We start from the raw sequence: 23,473 nt of genomic DNA on the forward strand, positions 1-23,473 counted from the left end.
GTAACCCAAAGCATCTCCCCTAGCCTGAGGTTGTCTTAGAATCAACAGTCACCTGTGCAGGGAGTTAGGAGCAAAACACACAGAATTGGCTCAGCGGATCTGAGGGGGGTCTGGACAGAGCTGACCGTCTATGTTTGCCACCCTTTGATCTTATCAATGTACCTTTGGAGATGCCATCAAACATTTACATTTGAGTAGGTAATGAAGGTGTTCTCATGCAGCTCAGCCACATGGCCCCTCCTAGTGCTAGAAGGATGGGACCTGGGACTACGAAGATGAGCCAACCACCATGTTCGGTGGATTTAGTAGATCGGTGATTCTGCCAAGGGTTAAAGTGGCAATCTTCTTAAAATCTCTTGCCATATCTAACTTTTACCTCCCAACTTGTTTGAACTTAAACTTTTTATTTTGAGAAAATTGTAGATTCACATGTGATTGCAAGAAATAACACAGGGACATCTGCTGTAAGCTTTACCCAGCTTCCACCAATGATAACACCTCACAAAACTGTAGTACAGTAACACGACCAAGATATCCACATTGATACAGTCAAGATTCAAAACAATTCAATCACACAAGGATCCCTCATGTTGCTCTTCTACAACTGTACTCACGTCCCTCTCTCCTACCGACTCCTTCCTTAATCTGTTCTCCATTTCGATAATTTTATAGAAACATTTCAAGAATGTTATATAACTGTAGTTTTATGGTATATAACCTTTTGGGATTAGCTTGTTTTTGCTCTGCATATTCTCTGAAGATCATCTAAGTGGTTGTAGCAGCATCTCATCATCCCATTCTTTTTTACTGCTGAGTAGTATTCCATGGTACGGATGTACCACAGTTTGTATAACATTCACACACCGAAGGAACATTGAAGACTTTTCCAGTTTTAGGTCATTACAAACAGCGCTACTATAAACACTCCTGTACAAGTTTTTGTGTGAACGTAAGTTTTAATTTCTCTGTGATCAATGCACGGGAATACAATTGTTGTGTTGAATGTTTACAGTTGCATGTTTACTTTTTTAATAAACTACCAACTGCTTTTCGGACTGGCTGCACTATTTTACAGTCTCTCCAGGAATGTATGTGTGATCTACTTTCTTTTCATCCTAGCCAACATTTAGTGTTGTCATTATTTTTCATTTACTCGTTCTGTTATGTGTGTAGTGATAGCTCATTGTGGTTTTAATTTGCAGTTCCCTACTGGCTAATGATGTTGAATATATTTTCACCTGCTTTTTACCGTCTGTATACCTTCAGTGAAATGTCTATACATGTTTTTTGCCCATTTTCTAAGTAGAATTTTTATGTTGAGTTTTAAGAGCTTTTTATTTATTCTAGACATTTGGTTTGCAGATATTTCCTCCCAGTCCACAGCTTGTCCTTCATCCTCTTATCAGAGCTTTCACAGATCAAAAATTTGTATTTTTTTCTCTCTCTCTCTTTTTTTTTGGCTTGTTCCCCAACCAGGGATTGAACCCAGGCCCTCAGCAGTGAGAGTGCAAAGTCCTAACCACTGGACCACCAGGAATTCCCCAAAATGTGTACGTTTGATGAAGTACAACATACCAGTTTTTCCTTTAACAGATCATGTCTAAGGACTCTTTGCCTTGCCTTATATCCTAAAGACTTTCCTCTATGTTGTTCTTTCCTAAAAGTTATCACAGTTTTACATTTCACACTTAAGTCCATAATCCATTTGAGCTAATGTTTACATAAAGTGTGAGGTTCCTTCTTTTGCCTACAGATGTATCGCTGCTCCAGCATCATTTGCTGAAAGGCTATCCTTCGTCCACTGAGCATAATGCCCCTTAGCCTCCTCCCAGTGGAGTCCCCAGGGCTGGTTAAGTGCCTCCTCTGTAGGCCACAGCTCCTAAAAGGCAGCCCTCGTGGGCAGCTCTCCCACCAGATTCTGTTACTGCTCCCTCCCCTACTCCTTCACTGGTTGAAGACCACTGCATCCTCCCTTGTGGCTTCTCCATACTTCGCCCACACCTTTGTCAATAGTCCCTTTATCAAACTCTCCTCTAGTCACCTAATTTAAGTGAGCCAGCTGTTTCCTGTCAGGACCCTGATACATCCTACAGACGATAAATTTTCCAAATCCCAAACAACAGACATATACTGTCAGTCATCACAAAGCAATAACCATTTATTTTTTTTAAGTTGTTTACAGGTATTTATATGCAAATGGATTTCCACCTTAAGACAGATGAAGATAAGGATGTGACATTAAAAGAGCATGCAGGCAAACACTTCTTTTGTTGTTTCCCTTTAACTGTGCCCGTTGTTACAAGTGTGGTGTTTGCTCATCCAACTACCACACCGTTACAGTCAAACACTGACCATCTATGTGTCCTGCTCACGCCAGCTATACTCTTTGCATCATCTTCTATCAAGAACTTCTTCTGGCCACCCAGTTATCACTCTGCTCAACCAGAATGAGACCACAGCCCTGCTCTGTCTCTGTTAAGATAATAAGATCACCCATAAACTTCGCGGATTTACACCCATGCTCATCCCCTTTACGAGGACAAATAATCAAGAACTACAGTGTATGCAAAATTGAGGAAACATACGTTATTTCCTAGTTGTATAAAAGGAAACAAACCTATCTAAGAAGCCAATGGCAGTAAAAGTAAATTAAAAGCATAAACCTTCACATAAAAATACTAGAGTTCAGTGTGCTTGGTTTCTGATGATTTCTCTGCGAAAGAAGTTTCTCTCGTTTTACTTAAAACTTAGCAAACGTTTCACAATTACAAAGATTAAGTTGTATCTACACAGCCAAAGTGAAGTGGAATTAAGGCAATTGTCCAGATAACTCAAGATAAAAAAAATAAACACAAAAAACTCTAAAATAATGGCCATATCTCTATATGCAAAGGCAGGTAGAGGGCTGAGACCGAAGCCGTTTTCTGCCACTCAAAATAATCAAATCTACTTCTACTACCATCACTTATATTTTTCCAAAGTTTCAGTGTTTTTGACTGAAAGGCTCCAGATCTCTGCTATCTGAATGATGATCTCAATGAGCACAGACACAGACTAAAGGAAAAAGCTGCAGTTTCAAGCTTAATTATACAGACTGGTTATCAACACTAACCCCTAATAAATGAAAAATTTGCCTTTTATAAATTCATATTATGTTAGGGCTGAAATGGACCTATGAATTCACCTAGCCCAGCTCCCTCATTTTATAGACAAGGAAACTGGAGTCCAGACAGGTTCAGCAAGTTGCTCAAGGTCACAATGAGGCCCAGTCCAGTGCTTTTGCTTACACAACGCTTCATTACATCGTTGGTTTACCAAGTGTGCCTGCATGTGTCAAACCTTTCCAATTGTTTCATTCAGTGTTTTCTCCCTGGTACATTCTGCCTGGTCATATCTAGAAAAGGTGCTAAGCATACATGTAGATGAGGGCCTATGATTCAGTCACCACCAATCAAGGGGATATTTCCCCATACTTTAAATTCGGTGCTTTAAATAAGAATGGAACCAATTTGGAGACTGAATATGAAGAACACTGGTTTGTTTGCCATCTTTTAAATCCATGCACTCATGAGCTCTTTTTTGGGGGGAAGGGTGAGGGGGAGAGGCAAGGAGGGAGAAATAGGATGAAATCAGAAATGACATCGATTTGGCTTCTTTAGTTTGTCATATGGTGCATACAAACAGTCCAAATAGCAAAGATTGAGAAATACTAGGACAAAACATTTGGGCTCCAGCCCTTTAAACAACAAATGGGACAGGCCAATGAAACTGACCAATGCTTTCAGTGGCCCTTAATTTGATTCCACTGGTATAGACACAGTCCAAATTCAATGTCAAATTTATTTTAACACTGAGGTGAAAGTGTTACCAAACAGAAAATGTAATAAAGTCAATAACTATTAAGCAAATGGCTTCTTATTTTTATAACAAGGAAAAACTTTTTTGGCAAATGTTTTTATAGTTATAGAATATGAAGACATTTAGAACTAATCTCCCCAATATGAAAATGTCCCCAAATTATCAAGTTGAAAGGCACATACCACTGCCCCAGCAGTTCATTCAAGTTGTCTTCAGCACGTGAAATTTTAATTGTGCTTTTTTTAGCTTGTTATCAATGCAATATGGCCTTAAAAAGTGACATCCGTGCATATGTATACTTTCTTTTCAAAGGGACCCATCCTCTTCCCCTTTTCTGATTTTCACTTTCTGAAGATCAATTTTTGTTAGTTCTTTGTTTTATAAAGGACCTAGTCCATGATGGTCTCAGAAAGATACACTTCGCAGTTTGTGCTCTAATTTATCTAGAAACCAAGTGTGAATTACTTTTGTGTCCTAATACAAAATGGACTTTCCTGAAGTATCAGTGTGATGGTACTTCCATACTGTCATTTGTTGGAATGCAAAAGTACTGGATTATTATCTTTTCTCACTGGTTGTTTAAGGCTTACTTCACTTCCAGAAGAGATGATTGGCAAACTATTATCCATGTGGTATCTGATAAGGTGGCCAACATTATCAAACACATGATCCTTGGTCCTCACCTTGAAAAGGAAATACAAATGTATTTAGGTTAAATGATAATGGTTCTCCTGAAAGGCATAAACAATCATAGAGTAAAAACAGACATATCCTTGAATGAGGTAACTGCTGAATAAAGAAAAATAAAGATACTTTTCAGTTCTGGATCCCTTAGTAAACAATTTTCTCATTCCCAATTGCATTTTCTTTTAATTTATTTTTTTAAGATTTTTTTTCGTTTGATGTGGACCATTTTTAAAGTCTTTATTGAATTTGTTACAATATTGCTTCTGTTTTATATTTCCTTTTTTTTTTTGGCCCCGAGGCATGTGGAATCTTAGCTCTCTGACCAGGGATCGAACCCACACCTGCCTGCATTGGAAGGCAAGGTCTAAACCACTGGACCACCAGGAAAGTCCCCCCAATTACATTTTATTGGAGTATAATTGCTTTACAATGGTGTGTTAGTTTCTGCTGTATAACAAAGTGAATCAGTTATATATATACATGTATCCCCATATCTCCCTCTTGTGTCTCCCTCACACCCTCCCTATCCCACCCCTCTAGGTGGTCACAGAGCACCGATCTGATCTCCCTGTGCTATGCGGCTGCTTTCCACTAGCTATTTTACATTTGGTAGTGTATATATATCCATGCCACTCTCTCACTTCGTCCCAGCTTACCCTTCCCCCTCCCCATGTCCTCAAGTCCATTCTCTGTGTCTGCATCTTTATTCTTGTCCGAGGTTCTTCAGAACCATTTTTTTTTTTAGATTCCATATATATGTGCTATCATCTGGTATTTGTTTTTCTCTTTCTGACTTACTTCACTCTATATGACAGTCTTTAGGTCCATCTACCTCACTACAAATAACTCAATTTCGTTTCTTTTTTATGGCAGAGTAATATTCCACTGTATATATCTGCCACATCTTCTGTATCTTATCCATTCATCTGTCAATGGACACTTAGGTTGCTTCCATGTCCTGGCTATTGTAAATAGAGCTCCAATGAACATTGTGGTACATGACTCTTTTTAAATTATGGTTTTCTCAGGATATATGCCCAGTAGTGGAATTGCTGGGTCATATGGTAGTTCTAGTTTCAGTCTTTTAAGGCCTCCATACTGTTCTGCATAGTGACTGTATCAATTTACATTCCCACCAATAGTGCAAGATGGTTCCCTTTTCTCCACACCCTCTCCAGCATTTATTGTTTGTAGATCTTTTGATAATGGCCATTCTGACCGGTGTGAGATGATATCTCATTGTAGTTTTGATTTGCATTTCTCTAATGATTAGTGATGTTGAACATCCTTACGTGTGTTTGTTGGCAATCTGTATATCTTCTTCGGAGAATGTCTATTTAGGTCTTCTGCCCATTTTTGGAGTGGGTTGTTTGTTTTTTTTGATATTGAGCTGCATGAGCTGCTTGTAAATTTTGGAGATTATCCTTTGTCAATTGCTTCATTTGCAAATATTTTCTCCCATTCTGAGGGTTGTCTTTTCATGTTGTTTATGGTTTCCTTTGCTATGCAAAAGCTTTTAAATTTCTTAGGTCCCATTTGTTTATTTCTGTTTTTATTTCCATTTATCTAGGAGGTGGGTCAGAAATGATCTTGCTGTGTTTTATGTCATAGAGTGTTATAGAGTGTTCATAGAGAGTCATAGAGTGTTCTGCCTATGTGTTCCTCTAAGAGTTTTATAAGTGTCCAGCCATTTAAGTCTTTAATCCATTTTGAGTTTATTTTTGTGTATGGTGTTAGGGAGTGTTCTAATTTCATTATTTTGCATGTAGCTGTCCAGTTTTCCCAGCACCACTTATTGAAGAGGTTGTCTTTTCTCCTTTGTATATTCTTGCCTCTTTTATCAAAGATAAGGTGACCATATGTGCATGGGTTTATCTCTGGGCTTTCTATCCTGTTCCATTGATCTATATTTCTTTTTTTGTGCCAGTACCATACTGTCTTGATTACTGTAACTCTGTAGTATAGTCTGAAGTCAAGAAGCCTGATTCCTCCAGCTCCGTTTTTCTTTCTTAAGATTGCTTTGGCTATTGGGGGTCTTTTGTGTTTCCATACAAATTGTGAAATTTTTTGTTCTAGTTCTGTGAAAAATGCCATTGGTAGATTGAGAAAGACTGCCGTGAATCCATAGATTGCTTTCAGTAGTATAGTCATTTTCACAATGTTGATTCTTCCAATCCAAGAACATGGTATACCTCTCCATCTGTTTGTATCATCTTTAATTTCTTTCATCAGTGTCTTATAGTTTTCTGCATACAGGTCTTTTGTCTCCTTTCATAGGTTTATTCCTAGGTATTTTATTCTTTTTGCTGCAATGGTACATGGGAGTGTTTCCTTAATTTCTCTTCCTGATTTTTCATCATTAGTGTATAGGGATGCAAGAAATTTCTGTGCATTAATTTTGTATCCTGCTACTCTACTGAATTCATTGATTAGATCTAGTGGTTTTCTGGTAGAATCTTTAGGACTCTCTATGCATAGTGTCATGTCATCTGCAAACAGTGACAGTTTTACTTCTTCTTTTCTGATTTGGATTCCTTTCATTTCTTTTTCTTTGATTGCTGTGGCTAAACCTTCCAAAACTATGTTGAATAATAGTGGTGAGAGTGGACAAACTTGTCTTGTTCCTGATCTTAGAGGAAATGGTTTGTTTTTCACCATTGAGAATGATGTTGGCTGTGGGTTTATCATGTCTGCTTTCATTATGTTGAGGTAAGTTCCCCCTAAGCCTACTCTCTAGAAGGTTTTTATCATAAATAGGAGTTGAATTTTGTCAAAAGCTTTTTCTGCATCTGAGATGATCATATGGTTTTTATCCTTCAATTTGTTAATATGGTTTATAACATTGATTGATTTGTGTATATTGAAGAATCCTTGCATCTCTGGGATAAATCCCACTTGATCGTGGTGTATGATCCTTTTAATGTGCTATTGGATTCTGTTTGCTAGTATTTTGTTGAGGATTTTTGCATCTATGTTCATCAGTGATATTGGTCTGTAGTTTTCTTTTTCTGTGACATCTTTGTCTGATTTTGGTATCAGGGTGATGGTGGCCTCGTAGAATGAGTTTGGGAGTGTTCCTCCCTCTGCAACTTTTTGGAAGAGTTCGAGAAGGATAGGTGCTAGCTCTTCTCTAAATGTTTGATAGAATTCACCTGTGAAGCCCTCTGGTCCTGGGCTTTTGTTTGTTGGAAGATTTTTAATCACAGTCTCAATTTCAGTGCTTGTGATTGGTCTGTTTATATTTTCTATTTCTTCCTGGTTCAGTCTCAGAAGGTTGTGCTTTTCTAAGAATTTGTTCATTTCTTCCAGGTTGTCCATTTTATTGGCATAGAGTTGCTTGTAGTAATCTCTCATGATCCTTTGTATTTCTGCAGTGTCAGTTGTTACTTCTCCTTTTTATTTCTAATTCTATTGATTTGAGTGTTCTTCCTTTTTTTCTTGATGAGTCTGGCTAATGCTTTATCAATTCTGTTTATATTCTCAAAGAACCAGCTTTTAGTTTTATTGATCTTTGCTATCGTTTCCTTAATTTCTTTTTCATTTATTTCTGATCTGATCTTTATGATTTCTTTCCTTCTGCTAACTTTGGAGGTTTTTTTGTTCTTCTTTCTTTAATTACTTTAGGTGTAAGAGTAGGTTGTTTATTTGAGATGTTTCTTTTTCCTTGAGGTAGGTTGTATTGCTATAAAATTCCCTCTTAGAACTGCTTTTGCTGCATCGCATAGGTTTTGGGTCATTGCGTTTTCACTGTCATTTGTTTCTAGGTATTTTTTTATTTCCTCTTTGATTTCTTCAGTGATCTCTTGGTTATTTAGTAGTGTATTGTTTAGCCTCCACGTGTTTGCATTTTTTACAGATTTTTTTCCTGTAATTGATATCTAGTCTCATAGCGGTGTGGTCACAGAAGATACCTGATACGGTTTCAATTTTCTTAAATGTACTGTGGCTTGATTTGTGACCCAAGATATGATCTATCCTGGAGAATGTTCCATGAGCACTTGAGAAGAAAGTGTATTCTGTTGTTTTTGGATGGAATGACCTATAAATATCAATTAAGTCCATCTTGTTTAAAATATCATTTAAAACTTATGTTTCCTTATTTATATTCATTTTGTATGAACTGCCCATTGGTGAAAGTGGGGTGTTAAAGTCCCCTACTATGACTATGTTACTGTCGATTTCCCCTTTTATGGCTGTTAGCATTTGCCTTATGTATTGAGGTGCTCCTATGTTGGGTGCATAAGTATTTACAATTGTTGTATCTTCATCTTGGATTGATCCCTTGATCATTATGTAGTGTCCTTCTTTGTCTCTTGTAATAGTCTTTATTTTAAAGTCTATTTTGTTTGATAGGAGAAATGCTACTCCAGCTTTCTTATGATTTACATTTGCATGGAATATCTTTTTCTATCCCCTCACTTTCAATCTGTATGTGTCCCTAGGTCTGAAGTGGGTCTCTTGTAGACAGCAAATATTGTTTTTTTATCCATTCAGCCAGTCTATGTCTTTTGGTTGGAGCATTTAATCCATTTACATTTAAGGTAATTATCAATATGTATGTTCCTATTATCATTTTCTTCATTGTTTTGGGTTTGTTATTGTAGCTCTTTTCCTTCTCTTGTGTCTCCTGCCTAGAGAAGTTCCTTTAGCATCTGTTGTAAAGCTGGTTTGGTGGTGCTGAACTATCTTAGCTTTCACTTGTCTGTGAAGGTTTTAATTTCTCCATTGAATCTGAATGAGATCCTTGCTGGGTAGAGTAACCTTGGTTGTAGGTTTTTCCCTTTCATCACTTTAAATATGTCCTGCCACTCCCTTCTGGTTTGCAGAATGTCTGCTGAAAGATCAGCTGTTAACGTTATGGGGATTCCCTTTTATGTTATTTGTTGCTTTTCCCTTTCTTTCAATATTTTTTCTTTGTATTTAATTTTTGATAGTTTGATTAATATGTGTCTTGGCATGTTTCTCCTTGGATTTATCCTGTATGGGACTCTCTGTGCTTCCTGGACTTGATTGACTATTTCCTTTCCCATATTAGGGAAGTTTTCAACTGTAATCTCTTCAAATATTTTCTTAGTCCCTTTCTTTTCTTTTCTTCTGGGACCCCTATAATTCGAATATTGGTGCAGTTAATGTTGTCCCAGAGGTCTCTGAGACTGTACTCAATTCGTTTCATTCTTTTTTCTTTATTCTGCTCTGCGGTAGTTGTTTGCATTATTTTATCTTCCAGGTCATTTATCCATTCATCTGCCTCAGTTATTCTGCTATTGATTCCTCCTAGAGAATCGTTAATTTCATTTATTGTGTTGTTCATCATTGTTTGTTTGCTCTTTAGTTCTTCTAAGTCCTTATTTAACCATTCTTATAGTTTCTCAATTCTATTTCCAAGATTTTGGATCATCTTTACTTTTACTATCATTACTCTGAATTCTTTTACAGGTAGACTGCCTATTTCCTCTTCATTTGTTAGGTCTGGTGGTTTTTACCCTGCTCCTTCATCTGTTGTGTGTTTCCCTGTCTTCTCATTTTGCTTAACTTACTGTGTTTGCAGTCTCCTTTTCACAGGCTGCAGGTTCATAGTTCCCATTTTTGGTGTCTGCCCCCAGTGCGTAAAGCTGGTTCAGTGGGTTGTGTAGGCTTCCTGGTGGACAAGACTGCTGCCTGTGTTCTGGTGGATGAGGCTGGATCTTGTCTTTCTGGTGGGCAGGACCGCGTCCGGTGGTGTGTTTTGGGGTGTCTGAGAACGTAGTATGATTTTAGGCAGTCTCTCTGCTAATGGGTGGAGTTGTGCTCCTGTCTTGCTAGTTGTTTGGCATGTGGTGTCCAGCACCGGAGCTTGCTGGTCGTTAAGTGGAGCTGGGTCTTAGCTTTGAGACGGAGAGCCGTGGGAGAGCTCCACCGATTGATATTACGTGGGGCCAGGAGGTCTCTGGTGGACCAATGTCCTGAACTTGGCTCCCCCACCTCAGAGGCTCAGGCCTGATACCTGGCCAGAGCACCAAGACCCTGTCAGCCACAAGGCTCAGAAGAAAAGAGAGAAAAAAGAAAGAAAGAAAAAAAATAAATAAATAAAAAATTTAAAATAAAAAATAAATTTTATTAAAATAAAAAAACTAAAAAGTAATTAAAAAAATAAAAATAAATTTAAAAAAAAGAAAGAAGAGAGCAACCAAACTAACAAACAAATCCACCAATGATAACAAGTGTTAAAAACTATACTAAAAAAAAAAAAAATGGACAGACAGAACCCTAGGAGAAATGGTAAAAGCAAACCTATACAGACAAAATCACACAAAGAAGAATAAACATTCACACTCACAAAAAGAGAATAAGGAAAAAATATATATACATATATACACATATATATATATATACATATATCTATATTTAAAAAAAAAGGAAGAGAGCCACCAAATCAATAAACAAATCTACCAATGATAATAAGCTCTAAATACTAAACTAAGATAAACATAAAACCAGAAACAAATTCGGTGCAGAAAGCAAACCCCAAGTCTACAGTTGCTCCCAAAGTCCACCGCCTCAATTTTGGGATGGTTCGTTGTCTATTCAGGTATTCCACAGATGCAGGGTACATGAAGCTGATTGTGGAGATTTAATCTGCTGCTCCTGAGGCTGCTGGGAGAGATTTCCCTTTCTCTTCTTTGTTCGCACAGCTCCTGGGTTCAGCTGTGGATTTCGCCTCACATCTTCATGTAGGTCGCCCTCTGGTTTCTGCTCTTCACCCAGACAGGAGGCAGTTAAAGGAGTGGCTAATTAGGGGCCTCTGGCTCAGTCAGGCCAGGTGGAGGGAGGGGTGCAGAATGCGGGGCGATCCTGTGGAGGCAGAGGCCAGCGTGACGTTGCAACAGCCTGAGGTGCACCACGTGTTCTCCCGGGGAAGTTGTCTGTGGATCATGGGACCCTGGTAGTGGTGGGCTGCAGAGGCTCCCAGGAGGGGAGGTGTGGACAGTGACCTGTGCTTGCACACAGGCTTCTTGGCGGCTGCAGCAGCAGTCTTAGCATTTCATGGCCGTCTCTGGTGTCCCTGCTGATAGCCGTGTCTCCTGCCTGTCTCCAGAGCTCGTTTAGGCGGTGCTCTGAATCCCCTCTCCTTGTGCACCCCGAAACAATGGTCTCTTGCCTCTTAGGCGTTCCAGACTTTTTCGTGGACTCCCTCCTGGCTAGCTGTGGCGCACTAGCCCCCTTCAGGTTGTGTTCACTCAGCCAACCCCAGTCCTCTCCCTGGGATCTGACTTCCGAAGCCCGAGCCTCAGCTCCCAGCCCCCACCCACCCTGGCGGGTGAGCAGACAATCCTCTCAGGCTGGTGAGTGCCGGTCAGCACGGATCCTCTGTGCAGGAATCTCTCCGCTTTTCCCTCTACACCACTGTTGGTACGCTCTCCTCCATGGCTCCGAAGCTTCCCCCCCGATCCACCCCCCGTCTCCTCCAGTGAAGGGGCTTCCTAGTGTGTGGAAACTTTTCCTCCTTCACAGCTCCCTCCCAGAGGTACAGGTCCCGTCCCTATTCTTTTGTCTCTGATTTTTATTTTTTCTTTTGCCCTACCCAGGTACATGGGGAGTTTCTTGCTTTTGGGAAGTCTGAGGTCTTCTGCCAGCATTCAGGAGGTGTTCTGTAGGAGCTGTTCCACATGTAGATGTATTTTTGATGTATTTGTGGGAAGGAAGGTGATGTCCAAGTCTTACTCCTCTGCCATCTTTAAGGTCCCCCCCATTACCTTTTTAAAGCAACTGTCATTCCCAGTTAGGAAAATGGTAAACACTGTCACCCAATCCAAATTTGCAAGCAACCTTTTTGCCATGTTACTTTTTGATACATTCTATCATATATATTCCTACAAATATTTTGCCTCATAAAAGTATGACCACCTCTGCTCTCTTTTGGTTATTATTTGCATGTAATATCTTTTTCCATCCTTTCACTTTCAGCCTATGTGTGTCCTTAAATCTAAAGTGAGCCTCCTATAAATAGCATACATATAGTTGGATCCTGTCCATTTAGCTCTCCATCCAGTTATTCTGCATCTTTTGTTTGGGAAGTTTAATCCACTTACATTTAAAGTAATTATTTATAGAGAAGAACTTACTATTACTATTTTGATAATTGTTTTTTGTCCAGGATCATTTCTGTCTACAGGTATCCTCCGCTCTAGCCATACCTCTTTTATTTAATACCATTCTACCGCTCTGTTTGCTCCTGTGATTCCTTCCTTATGCTCCAAATGTCTCCCTTTAAAACTTTTGCCCTCTTTCAAGGTTCCTCTTACATGTCAGACCCTGCAAGAAGCCTTTTCAGTTTGCCTCAATCAGAGCACCCCCTTCTATCCTGAGAAACACCATAATGCTTTGGTTGAACCATTCTTATGTTATTCATCCATAATTATTTAAGCATCGTCTTATGAAATTATAAGCACCCTGAGAGCAAGGACTCTGTATGTGATACTGATCAATAGTTAACTATGAATCCCCGTACTTCCATGTAGGAGGTATTCATTTAACTCACTGAACTGCACTGAGAAGGGCAGAAAGAGGCTGTCCTCTAAGTGATCCTCTAGGGTGGCTCCCACTCAAACACCTCCACTAGCCTCTATTTACCACTTCCTGCTCTAGCTGGAGGGTTCAAGAAAAAGTAAACCCTTAATCTTAAACACTCTTCAGTATCAGGCTTTAGACCTATCACTCAGAGCAACCTGAATCACAAGATCCTGTGAAACTCTAATGGGGGTCAATAATACCTTGCCTTCGGGATCCACCAGGAGAAGATGTTTTGCCTGGCCTCCCTGTAGCCCACTCAGCACATACTGGCCAGGAGATGTTGCACTCTCTCGAACCAAAAAGTCCCCATCCTTTACCAAGAGGCTCTCTGCTGCTTTCCTGCTCAGCTTGCCGTGGTAGCAGTCTTCATTCCGCAGCTGCTGCTTAATGTGTGGCAAAGAATGTGAGCTGGCAGGCTGGGCCGTGGCACCTGGCTGAACAGTTTCTGGTGCCTCTGAAGTCAAAATACAAAGAGAGACACCACCAAGTTACCTCCTCATCCATCCTTTTGTTCATTCATTCATTCACTCACCAGATATAATTTGAGGACCTACTGTGTGCCAGGCACTCTTTAAATAGTGCTATTTCTGGAACAAATGGGGTTTTTGTTTCTAGAATTTCCAACAGTCTCTAATTTAATGGTAGATCCAAACATTGCCTTTGGCTTCTGTTACCAGGAAAGCCTTGCCCAGGTGCAGTTTTCCTTTCAAATGAGAAATGGAACTGACCCATAAGAACTGCTTTCATAAGTGCAGAGAGAGTCTCTTTATGTCCCATGGGCTGTATGTTAAAGAGAAAGAGGTTTGTGCTGTACCTGGACTATAGATAACTTGTAAAACATTCTCAAATGCTTTGAAAATGCCTACAGTAACTTTGGGCTATGCCCACTTTTTAATATTCAGCTTTTTCTTTTAAATCAAATTACTAATGTGCTTCAGAGATGCTTCTGTCCATCAACTTTAAAGCCGTGCTGAAGCTTACAGCATTCCTAGTAAATGACCACTTTGCTGTTTGTGTAATTCCCCTGCTTGGACAAAGCAGAACTGATCAAGTAGAAGAAGGTAATCATCAGGGAGGCATGGCCTGAGGCAAGTTCCCATGGCTCTACAGAATGTTATCCAGAGTTGAGAGCACTGGGGATGAGAAGGTCAGCCAGGTAGCCCTTTATAGTATTATTGGTACTCACAGTAATAACAATTATTATGTAGCTCACATTTATTGAGTATGATAGGCACTGCTCAATGCTTTACATGTATTATCCTGTTTGGCTCTCAAAATTAAATCGGAAGGAAATGGATCTTTTAAAAGGTTAAATGACTTACCCAAAGTCACACTGCTAATACGTTGTAGATCTGCGATTTGAAATGAGATCTATCATCAGAGCCCAGGTTCTTAATCACCACACTCTAAAATTTGGCTTGGATGAGAAAATCTTTTAATTTTCAAAACTGGTCTAGCCACTCTACTTCTGTATAACCCACAAAGGTCCCTAAACAGACAGCAAAGCTATCAGGATGATATACAGCATCTCTAGAAGGAATAACACAAAATTCTCAGGTCTGAATCCAGTTAAAAGTTGTATGTTTGCTTATTTATGTATTTTTTTTGGCTGTGCTGCACAGCATGCGTGATCTTAGTTCCCCAGTGAGGGACTGAACCTGTGCCCCCTGCAGTGGAAGCATGGAGTCCTAACCACTGGACCACCAAGGAATTCCCAAAAGTTGTATGTTTAATATGGCAAATTTACTAGAAAAATAACCATAGAAATCAGACTTTGTCTTTTTAAATTCAAAGGATCTTTTGCATAGAAACCAGCTTTCTCTTTATAAATGCAAAGGAATGTTTACATGTCCTTACACAAGGGTCTCACAAATGAGAAATCCTCTTGACTTTAAGTTTTATAACTTACACAAAACAAGTGCCCTGTAGACATAATCCAGTCTCCTATTAATATGTTATAGTTTTGGCACTATTTAAGAACTTCTCTCTGCATATCACAATTTCAATGCAGCATTCATGAATATAACTTTTTCAAAATATCTTCAGTCTGTATCTAGTGGCTAAACATATTCTCCTCTACAATCAGGTTCTATCTATGGTTACCAGAAAAAGCCTGAAGAAATGTGTCCAGATTTGATGAATAATATTTGTAGCTGGCCTTAGTGCTGCCTGCTTTCAGGCATAATAGAGAACTTCTGATGAGTAGTTGTGTGTGTGTTTGTGTACGTGAGAGAGAAAGTGTGTGAGTGTGAGGGAGATGCATGCATGTGTATGTAGGTGCACACATCTTAGTGCATGATGGTTTTTGGTTTATTCTGAGATTGTGGAGCACTCTTGGACAAGAACAAAACAAAAGAAAAACAGACATTATATCATCTTGAAAAGAGGCAATAGATCATGGGCCAGCCTGAGGATATGGACATTATTTTCCTAACATAGTTTCCCAAATTAGCACAATTTCAATCATCCAAACATTTGCTGAAAATATAACTTTTCTAAAAGCTGGGAGATTTTCAATCATCCAAACATTTGCTGAAAATATAATTTTTCTAAAAGCAGAATATCTAACATATTTTTTAAACTTTTGCTTTAAGTTTAAAAGTTACACATTTTTTTTAAAAATCTGGTAAACACAGAGAAACAAAGAAAATTAATCACTTTTCATCCTATCACCAAATACAACCACTCTTTAACATTGTGGTGCATTGTCTAGTATGGACTCCTTTTCATACATAAAGTTGACTTTGAAAAATATAATCATAATTTAAATACAGTTAATTATATATAATTTCCATATACTATTTAATGAATTATTAACTTGATATAATTATATTTTCTCAGAAGTACTGACAGTTAAGGAAGCAACAAGGAAGGTTGCTTAAATCACTCTGGATTGAACTGCGATCAAAAAAGAAAAAAGTGACAGGAATCATGGAAGAAAATAATCATGTCATCTTGGAGTTCCCATTAGCAACTAAAGACACAGTGTCACAACCAGAAATTCAGGAAAACATAAGATATATATGAATATCCACACCCATATGTATCTGGTGAGTAAAACTTTTGAAATGGGGGAATATGGTTTAAGGAAGAGAAAAAAATCTAACATCTAAAATCTGGATTAAACAATTGCAAGTAATTCCAATGAGAAAGAAAGAATAAGACATTTAAAGAAACCAATGTGAACTGTGAAGACAGCATATTGATGCATTCAATTTTTTTTAAAGCACATGTAAATGGATTTTTTTGACAGTATTGATCATTATACTAGCAAAGGACAGGGAAAAATTAGATGTCCATCAATAAAGGATTGGTTATACAAATTATGATTCACTCATACAATAGAATACTATAAAACAATTGAAAATAAAAAAGGTTTATGCAACCAACATAGGAGCACCTAAATATATAAAGCAAATATTAACAGACCTGAAGGGAGAAATCAACAGCAATACAATTAGAGTATGGGACTTTAATACCCCACTTTCAAAAATAGATAGATCATTCACACAGAAAATCATAAGGAACACTGGACTTAAATTACACATTAGATCAGATTGACTTAACAGACATTTACAGAACATTCCAAGCAAAAGAATACACATTCTTCTCAAGCACACATGGGACACTCCCCAGGACAGATCACATGTTAGGCCACAAAACAAGTCTTAATAAATTTAAGGATATGGAAATCATATCAAGCATCTTTTCCAACCAAAGTGGTATGAAACTAGAAATCAATTACAAGAAGAAAATTGGAAAATTCACAAATACATGGAGATTAAAAAACATGCCACTGAACAACCAATGGATCAAAGAAGAAATCAAAGGAGAAGTCAGAATATAACTTGAGGCAAGTAATTTAATTGAAAATTAAAATATTTTGAGACAAATGAAAACTATGTACCAAAACTTATGGGATGCAGCAAAGACAGTTCTAAGAGTCAAGTTTTTAGCAATTAACACCTCCATCCATAAGAAAAATGAAAGATTGCAAATAAACAACCTAACTTTACACCTCAAGGAACTATAAAATGAAAAACAAACTAAGCCCAAATTTAATAGAAGGAAAGAAAAATACAAAGATCAGAACAGGAATAAATGAAATAGAGAGTAAAAATACAATAGAAAAGAAACTAAGCTGGTTTTTTAAACGATAAACAAAATAAGCAAACCTTCAGCTAGACTGACCAAGAACAAAGAGAGAGGACTCAAATAAATAAAATCAGAAAAGAAAAAGGAGACATTACAAATGATACCACACAAATACAAAGGATCATAAGAGACTACTCTGAACAATTTTATGCCAACAAATTGGATAACTTAGAAAAAATGTATAGATTTAAATCCCTAAAAACATACAACCCACTAAGACAATCATGAAGAAATAGAAAATCTGAACAGAAGGATTACTAGTAAGAAGATTGAACAACTAATCAAAAACCTTCCAACAAAAAAAAAAGGTCCACAACCAGATGGCTTCATTAGGGAATTCTACCAAACATTTAAAGAGTAATTAATATCAATTCTTCTCAATCCCATCCAAAAAATAGGAGGGAACATTTCCAAACACATTTTACAAGCCCAGTGTTACACTACTACCAAAACCAAACAAGGATACCACAAGAACAGAAAATTACAGGCCAGTATCACATGTGAACATAGATGCAAGAATCCTCAACAAAATATTAACAAACCAAATTCAACAATACATTAAAAGCATCAAGTGGCATTTATTCCAGGTATAAAAGATCAGGAACAAGACAAGGATGTCCATTCTCACCACTTTTATTCAACATAGTATTGGAAGTCCTAGCCAGAGCAATTAGGCAAGAAAAATAAATAAAAGACATCCAAATCAGAAAGGAAGAAGTAAAACTAAAACTGTCCTATTTGCAGGTGACATTATATATAGAAAACCTTAAAACTCCACCAAAAAAAGAGAAACTGTTAGAATAAACAAAGTCAGTAAAGTTGCAGGATACAAAATTAATACACAAAAATTACTTGCATTTCTATACACTAATAAACTATCAGAGAAATTAGGAAAACAATCCCATTTATGATACCTTCAAAAAGAAAAAGATACTTAAGAATAAACTTAACCAAGGAAGTGAAAGATCTATACACTGAAAACTATAAGACATTGATGAAAGAAACTGAAGAAGATACAAACAAATGGAAAGAAATTTTGTGTTCATGGATTAGAATAATTAACATTTTTTAAATGCCCATACTACCCAAAGCAATCTATAGATTCAATACAATCCCTATCAAAATTTCAATGGGGGCTTCCCTGGTGGCGCAGTGGTTGAGAGTCCACCTGCCGATGCAGGGGACACGGGTTCGTGCCCCGGTCCGGGAAGATCCCACATGCCGCGGAGTGGCTGGGCCCGTGAGCCATGGCCGCTGAGCCTGCGTGTCCGGAGCCTGTGTTCCGCAACGGGAGAGGCCACAACAGTGAGAGGCCCGCATACCATAAAAAAAAAAAAATTTTTCACAGAAAAAGAATAAACAATCCTAAAACTTGTATGGAACCACAAAAAAATCTCAACTAGCCAAAGCAATCCTGAGAAAGATGGATAAAGCTGAAGGCATGGTGTGTCCTGATTTCAAACTATATTACAAAGCTATAGTAATCAAAACAGTATGGTATAGGCATAAAAACAGACACATAGATCAACAGAACAAAACAGAGAACCAAGAAATAAATCCATACATATAGGGTCAATTAATTTACAACAAAGGAGCCAAGAACAGACAATGGGGACAGGATAGTCTCTTCAATAAATGGTGCTGGGAAAACTGGACAGCCACATGTAAAAGAATGAAACTGGATGCCTATCTTGCACCATACACAAAAATCAACTCAAAATGGACTAAAGACTTGAACATAAGACCTGAAATCATAACACTCCTAGAAGAAAACAAGGGGTAAGCTCCTTGACATCAGTCTTGGCGATGTTTTTTTGGATTTGACACCAAAAGCAAAGGCAAAGAAAGCAAAAACAAGCAAGTTGGGACTACATCAAACCAAAAGTTTGCACAGCCAAGGAAACCATCAACAAAAGGAAAAGGCAACCTACAGAATGGGAAAAAATATTTGCAAATCATTTATCTGATAAGGGGTTAATATCCAAAATATATAAAGAACACATACAACTCAATAGCAAAAAAAAAAAATCCAATTAAAAAATGGGCAGAGGAACTGAATAGACATCTTTCCAAAGAAGACACACAAATGGCCAACAGGTATATGAAAAGATGCTCAATATCACTAATCATCAAGAAAATGTAAATCAAACCACATGAAATATCATCTCACACCTGTTGGAATGGCTATCATCAAAAAGACAAGAGGTTAAGTGTTGGTGAGAAAAGAGAACGCTTGTGCACTATTGGTGAGAATGTAAATTGGTGCAGCCATATGGAAAACAGAATGAAGGTTCTTCAAACATTCTTTAAAAAAACTGCCATATGGTCCAGCAATTCCAATTCTGGGTATATATCTGAAGGGAATGAAATCACTATCTCGAAAAGATATCCACACCCCCATGTGCACTGAAGCATCATTTCTGACAGCCAAGACATGGAAACAATCTAAGTATCTACTGGCAGATGAATAGATGATATAAATACACAGTGGAATATGATTAAGCCATAAAAAAGAAGGAAGTCCTGCCAACTGCAACAAGGATAGACCTTGAAGGCATTATGCTAAATAAAGTAAGTCAGACAGAGAAAGACACTGTGTGATCTCACTTATATGTGGAATCCAAAAAGCAGAACTCATAGAAACAGAAAACAGATGGGTGATTGCCAGAGACAGAGAGTGAGGGATGGGGGAAATGCTAAAAAGGTGCAATCTTCTAGTTATAAGATAAATAAGTTCTGGGGATGTAATGTACAACATGGCAACTATAGTTAACAATTCTGTATTGCATATTTGAAAGTTGCTGAGGGTAGATCTTAAAAGTTCTCATCACAAAGAAAAAAAAACTAACTATGTGAGGTGATGGATGTTAACTAAACTTAGCGTGGTAATCGTTTTGCAATATATATGTATATATGTCAAATCAGTATGTTGCATACCTTAAACCAATACAATGCTATATGTCAAATTTTATCTCAATAAAACTGGAAAAAAGAAAACTACAAAATATTATGTGCTACTTTGGACAAATCTCTAAAATAGAGGAGTGAAAAAGAACAAGTACAGAAGGGGATACTCCATTTAGTTTTAAAGAAGAATGATTAGAAAGATTGATCATTAGATCTATCTGTAGACAGACAGAGGTACTTAAGTAGATAGCTAAATACTTAACCATGCATTAACATTTTGGAAGTAGTCAGAAGGAACTCCTAATATCTTAGGGAACTGTATATGGTGTTAAGCCTTGGGAAGGTACATATTTTAAAATAGCATTATTTATTATTTTGATTTCTTCTATGAGTATTTGTATTACTTTTTAATTAAAAACACTGTTTATAGAATTAAAAATGTATACAAGAGTCAAGATAGCCACCTAACTAAAGGGAAAATCAGAAGAGGGACATACTTTTGTGAGAAAAGTGTCAGGGTTGGGGGATAATCCTCAGTTTTCTGTTGTGGGAAGAAAAGCCTACCCTTTTCTCCCCACGTGTTATAAGACTCCATCTCTGATACTGGAGGACCATAAGCAGTCTCTTTATGCAAGTAGCTATATTTTATAAAATTGCCAGAACACTGATTTAGTGAAAACGGAACCACTGCCCCTAGGACAAATGCAGGGTTAGGTTCTACCAAGCTTCAGGTCACAATATTTTCATCAATCAATCAATCATTACATAAACATGTTTTATGTGTGTTTGGGTTTAGACACCTTATTTAGTATATATTGTTGATTTAATAACACTAAACTCATGGCCAACAGCACTGTAACTCATGCCTGAACTCAGCTTATCTAAGACACATATTTTCTCTGTAAGGCACATCACAGCCTTCTTGCACTTAGGAACACTAGACAGATCTTCAGCACTACACTTGGGGGTCATTTTAAACAGCAAGGTCATCAAGAGGTAGCACAAAAATGTGGGAAATGTGGCACTAAGTAGACCACAAAAGTTCACTTGTTTACAGTATGAGCTGAAACAAGAAAGCAGAGTGTCGCCTTGTTTGACGTCAGCTAGGAATGTGCACATTGGGTGACACAAAATTTTTGTTGCTTTGCACATATCCACAAATGACCACAAATGTGCCACGAGTACTGATTCTGGGATTACAAATAAATCTTAGCAAGTAAGCAAATTCTCAAATATGGAACCCACAAATTATGAGAATCAACTGTATATTATTTATCAGTATGGATTACTGAGTACGTGAAAACTATAAAATAGAAATTTATCGTGTTACTGAGGGGAAAAATACATTCACCTCTATAAAGTGTCTAAAAAGTTGGTAAAATAAGATGTTAACATAAAATGTTAAGCCTAAGTGAAAGATCGAGGTGGTACTAAGAAAAAAATTAATCTGTAATACAAAGGAAAAATTACATGTCTATTAAGATATATTAAAAAGCCACAGTAATTCATATATAGTAATTAATATATATAGTATATATATATAGTATATATATATAGTATATATAGTATAGTATATATATATATAGTATATATAGTATAGTATATATATATATATACACATATATATAGTAATTAATATACTGGTATACAACAAGCAAGTGGGCCAATATAAAAAGCAGAATAAAGGCCCAGAAACAGATTCACACATGTAGAAGGAATCTAGTAAAATGGAGAGTGGCACTAGAGAAAGAGAACATTATTTAGTCCATGTTGTTTGGAAAATTAGATCACTTTCATAGATAAAATTAAGTTAGACCCCCTACCTCATAGAAAATATAAAGTTCAAGTGAAATAAATATTTTATTTGGAAATAAAACTATAAAGGCAATAGAAGAAAATGTAGTACAAGCTAGATAAAGAGGAGGAAATTTAATCCAAAGAGAGTAGAAGGAAGACATAATAAAGATAAAAAATGGAAGTCAATGAAACAGAAAACAAAAAAAATAGAAAAGAATTAAAACAAAACCTGGGTCCTTTGGAAACAACAGTTAAATTAATAAATCTCAAAGATCAGTGATCAAGGAAAAAACAACACAGAAACTACAAATAACAGGAAGAGAGAAAGCATTCTTCATGCAATAAAAGGACAGTGAAGGAATATTATGGGAAATTTCACGTAGAACTGACTCTAAATGGACAGAGTGAAATCCTACTAAGTTTTTAAGGAAGATACATTGCCAAAGAAATGACAATCCCTTCTTGTCTATGGCTTTTTGGCCTCTACAGCAAACTCCAATCTCTCAAACCCACATCAACAGGAAATAAGCTGCACAAGTGGTGAAGCCCCAAGAAAGGCACTTTCTCCAACATCTACTTTAGATGGACACACGAAGGATAACAGCAGGAACAACCCAGATAACAATGGACAAGGAGATTCCTCCCATAACACTGAACCACAGGCCAAGCAAATCACTTTCTCCACTTCCGGCTCAGGGAGTCTTCACAATTACTGCCTGGCAGGATTTGGTAATCACTATGGACCAATGACCACTGTGTGTTTTGCCTGCTTCCATTTTGTGAATGTGGGTTTTTATTGAGGCTATCTTATTCCTCTTCCACCACTAATTTTGGGTGTGGAAGAGGGCAGACAACTTGGCAAATAGTAAGGATTCCCATCCAATCTTGATTGAGAGGACTTCATATCACCCAGATGTCACAGACTTTAGGCTGGATGCTGTAACTGTTTGGGCTATCTGCAAGGTCTCCCTTTGGAAGAAGGCATATGTTCTAAGTGAAAAGAAGAGCTCATGCATATTTGAGTGGCAGAATGGTATGCAGTGGCAGGGACAGTTAATTGTGTGCCAATATCTATTCTCCCTTTCATTACATTATGGAATTCCTAATTATTTTTAGCTGGGCACATGGCCACCCAGCTAGAGTAACGTGAAGCTAGGTATGGCCCCATGTCTAAGTTCTGCCAATGGCAGGTAAGAACAAATGATGTCTGCCACTTCTGGGTCATGTCCTTTCAAGAAACATGTGTGCACTCCACGTGCCTTTCTTACTTCCCACTGGCTGAATACAGATGGGATGGTGAGAGCTCAAGCTTTTAGACTAAAGATAGAAGACCTTAGACCAAATTGAAGCTCTTAGACCAGAGATGGAAGCCAAGTGTCACAATGGCAAAGCTGTCCCACCAGTCCTATACCATCCATCATTGGGCTATTAGCTAAAATAAATAAACTTCAGTCCTTTTTACACTATGGGATTTAGGGGGGTTTCTTTGTTATGGAAGCTAAGACTGAAACTAATAATA

General features: G+C 37.6%; 1 protein-coding gene across 2 annotated transcripts in view; it reads right to left on the reverse strand.

Annotated features, from left to right (window-relative positions):
- Nucleotides 1-2,140: 2,140 nt before the first annotated feature.
- Nucleotides 2,141-23,473, reverse strand: part of SHC4 (SHC adaptor protein 4) — a 131,767-nt gene continuing 110,434 nt past the window's right edge. For both annotated transcript variants that reach the window (XM_060149490.1, XM_060149493.1), the window contains 2 exons: nt 13,296-13,549; nt 2,141-4,541 (listed from right to left, as the gene is read on the reverse strand). In XM_060149490.1, the coding sequence (XP_060005473.1) occupies nt 4,386-4,541; nt 13,296-13,549 (410 nt within the window). In that variant the 3' untranslated portion in view covers nt 2,141-4,385. The remainder of the gene's footprint in view (nt 4,542-13,295; nt 13,550-23,473) is intronic.

The sequence above is a fragment of the Lagenorhynchus albirostris genome, chromosome 1, assembly GCF_949774975.1.
Source record: "Lagenorhynchus albirostris chromosome 1, mLagAlb1.1, whole genome shotgun sequence".
In the NCBI taxonomy this organism is placed as follows: domain Eukaryota; kingdom Metazoa; phylum Chordata; class Mammalia; order Artiodactyla; family Delphinidae; genus Lagenorhynchus; species Lagenorhynchus albirostris.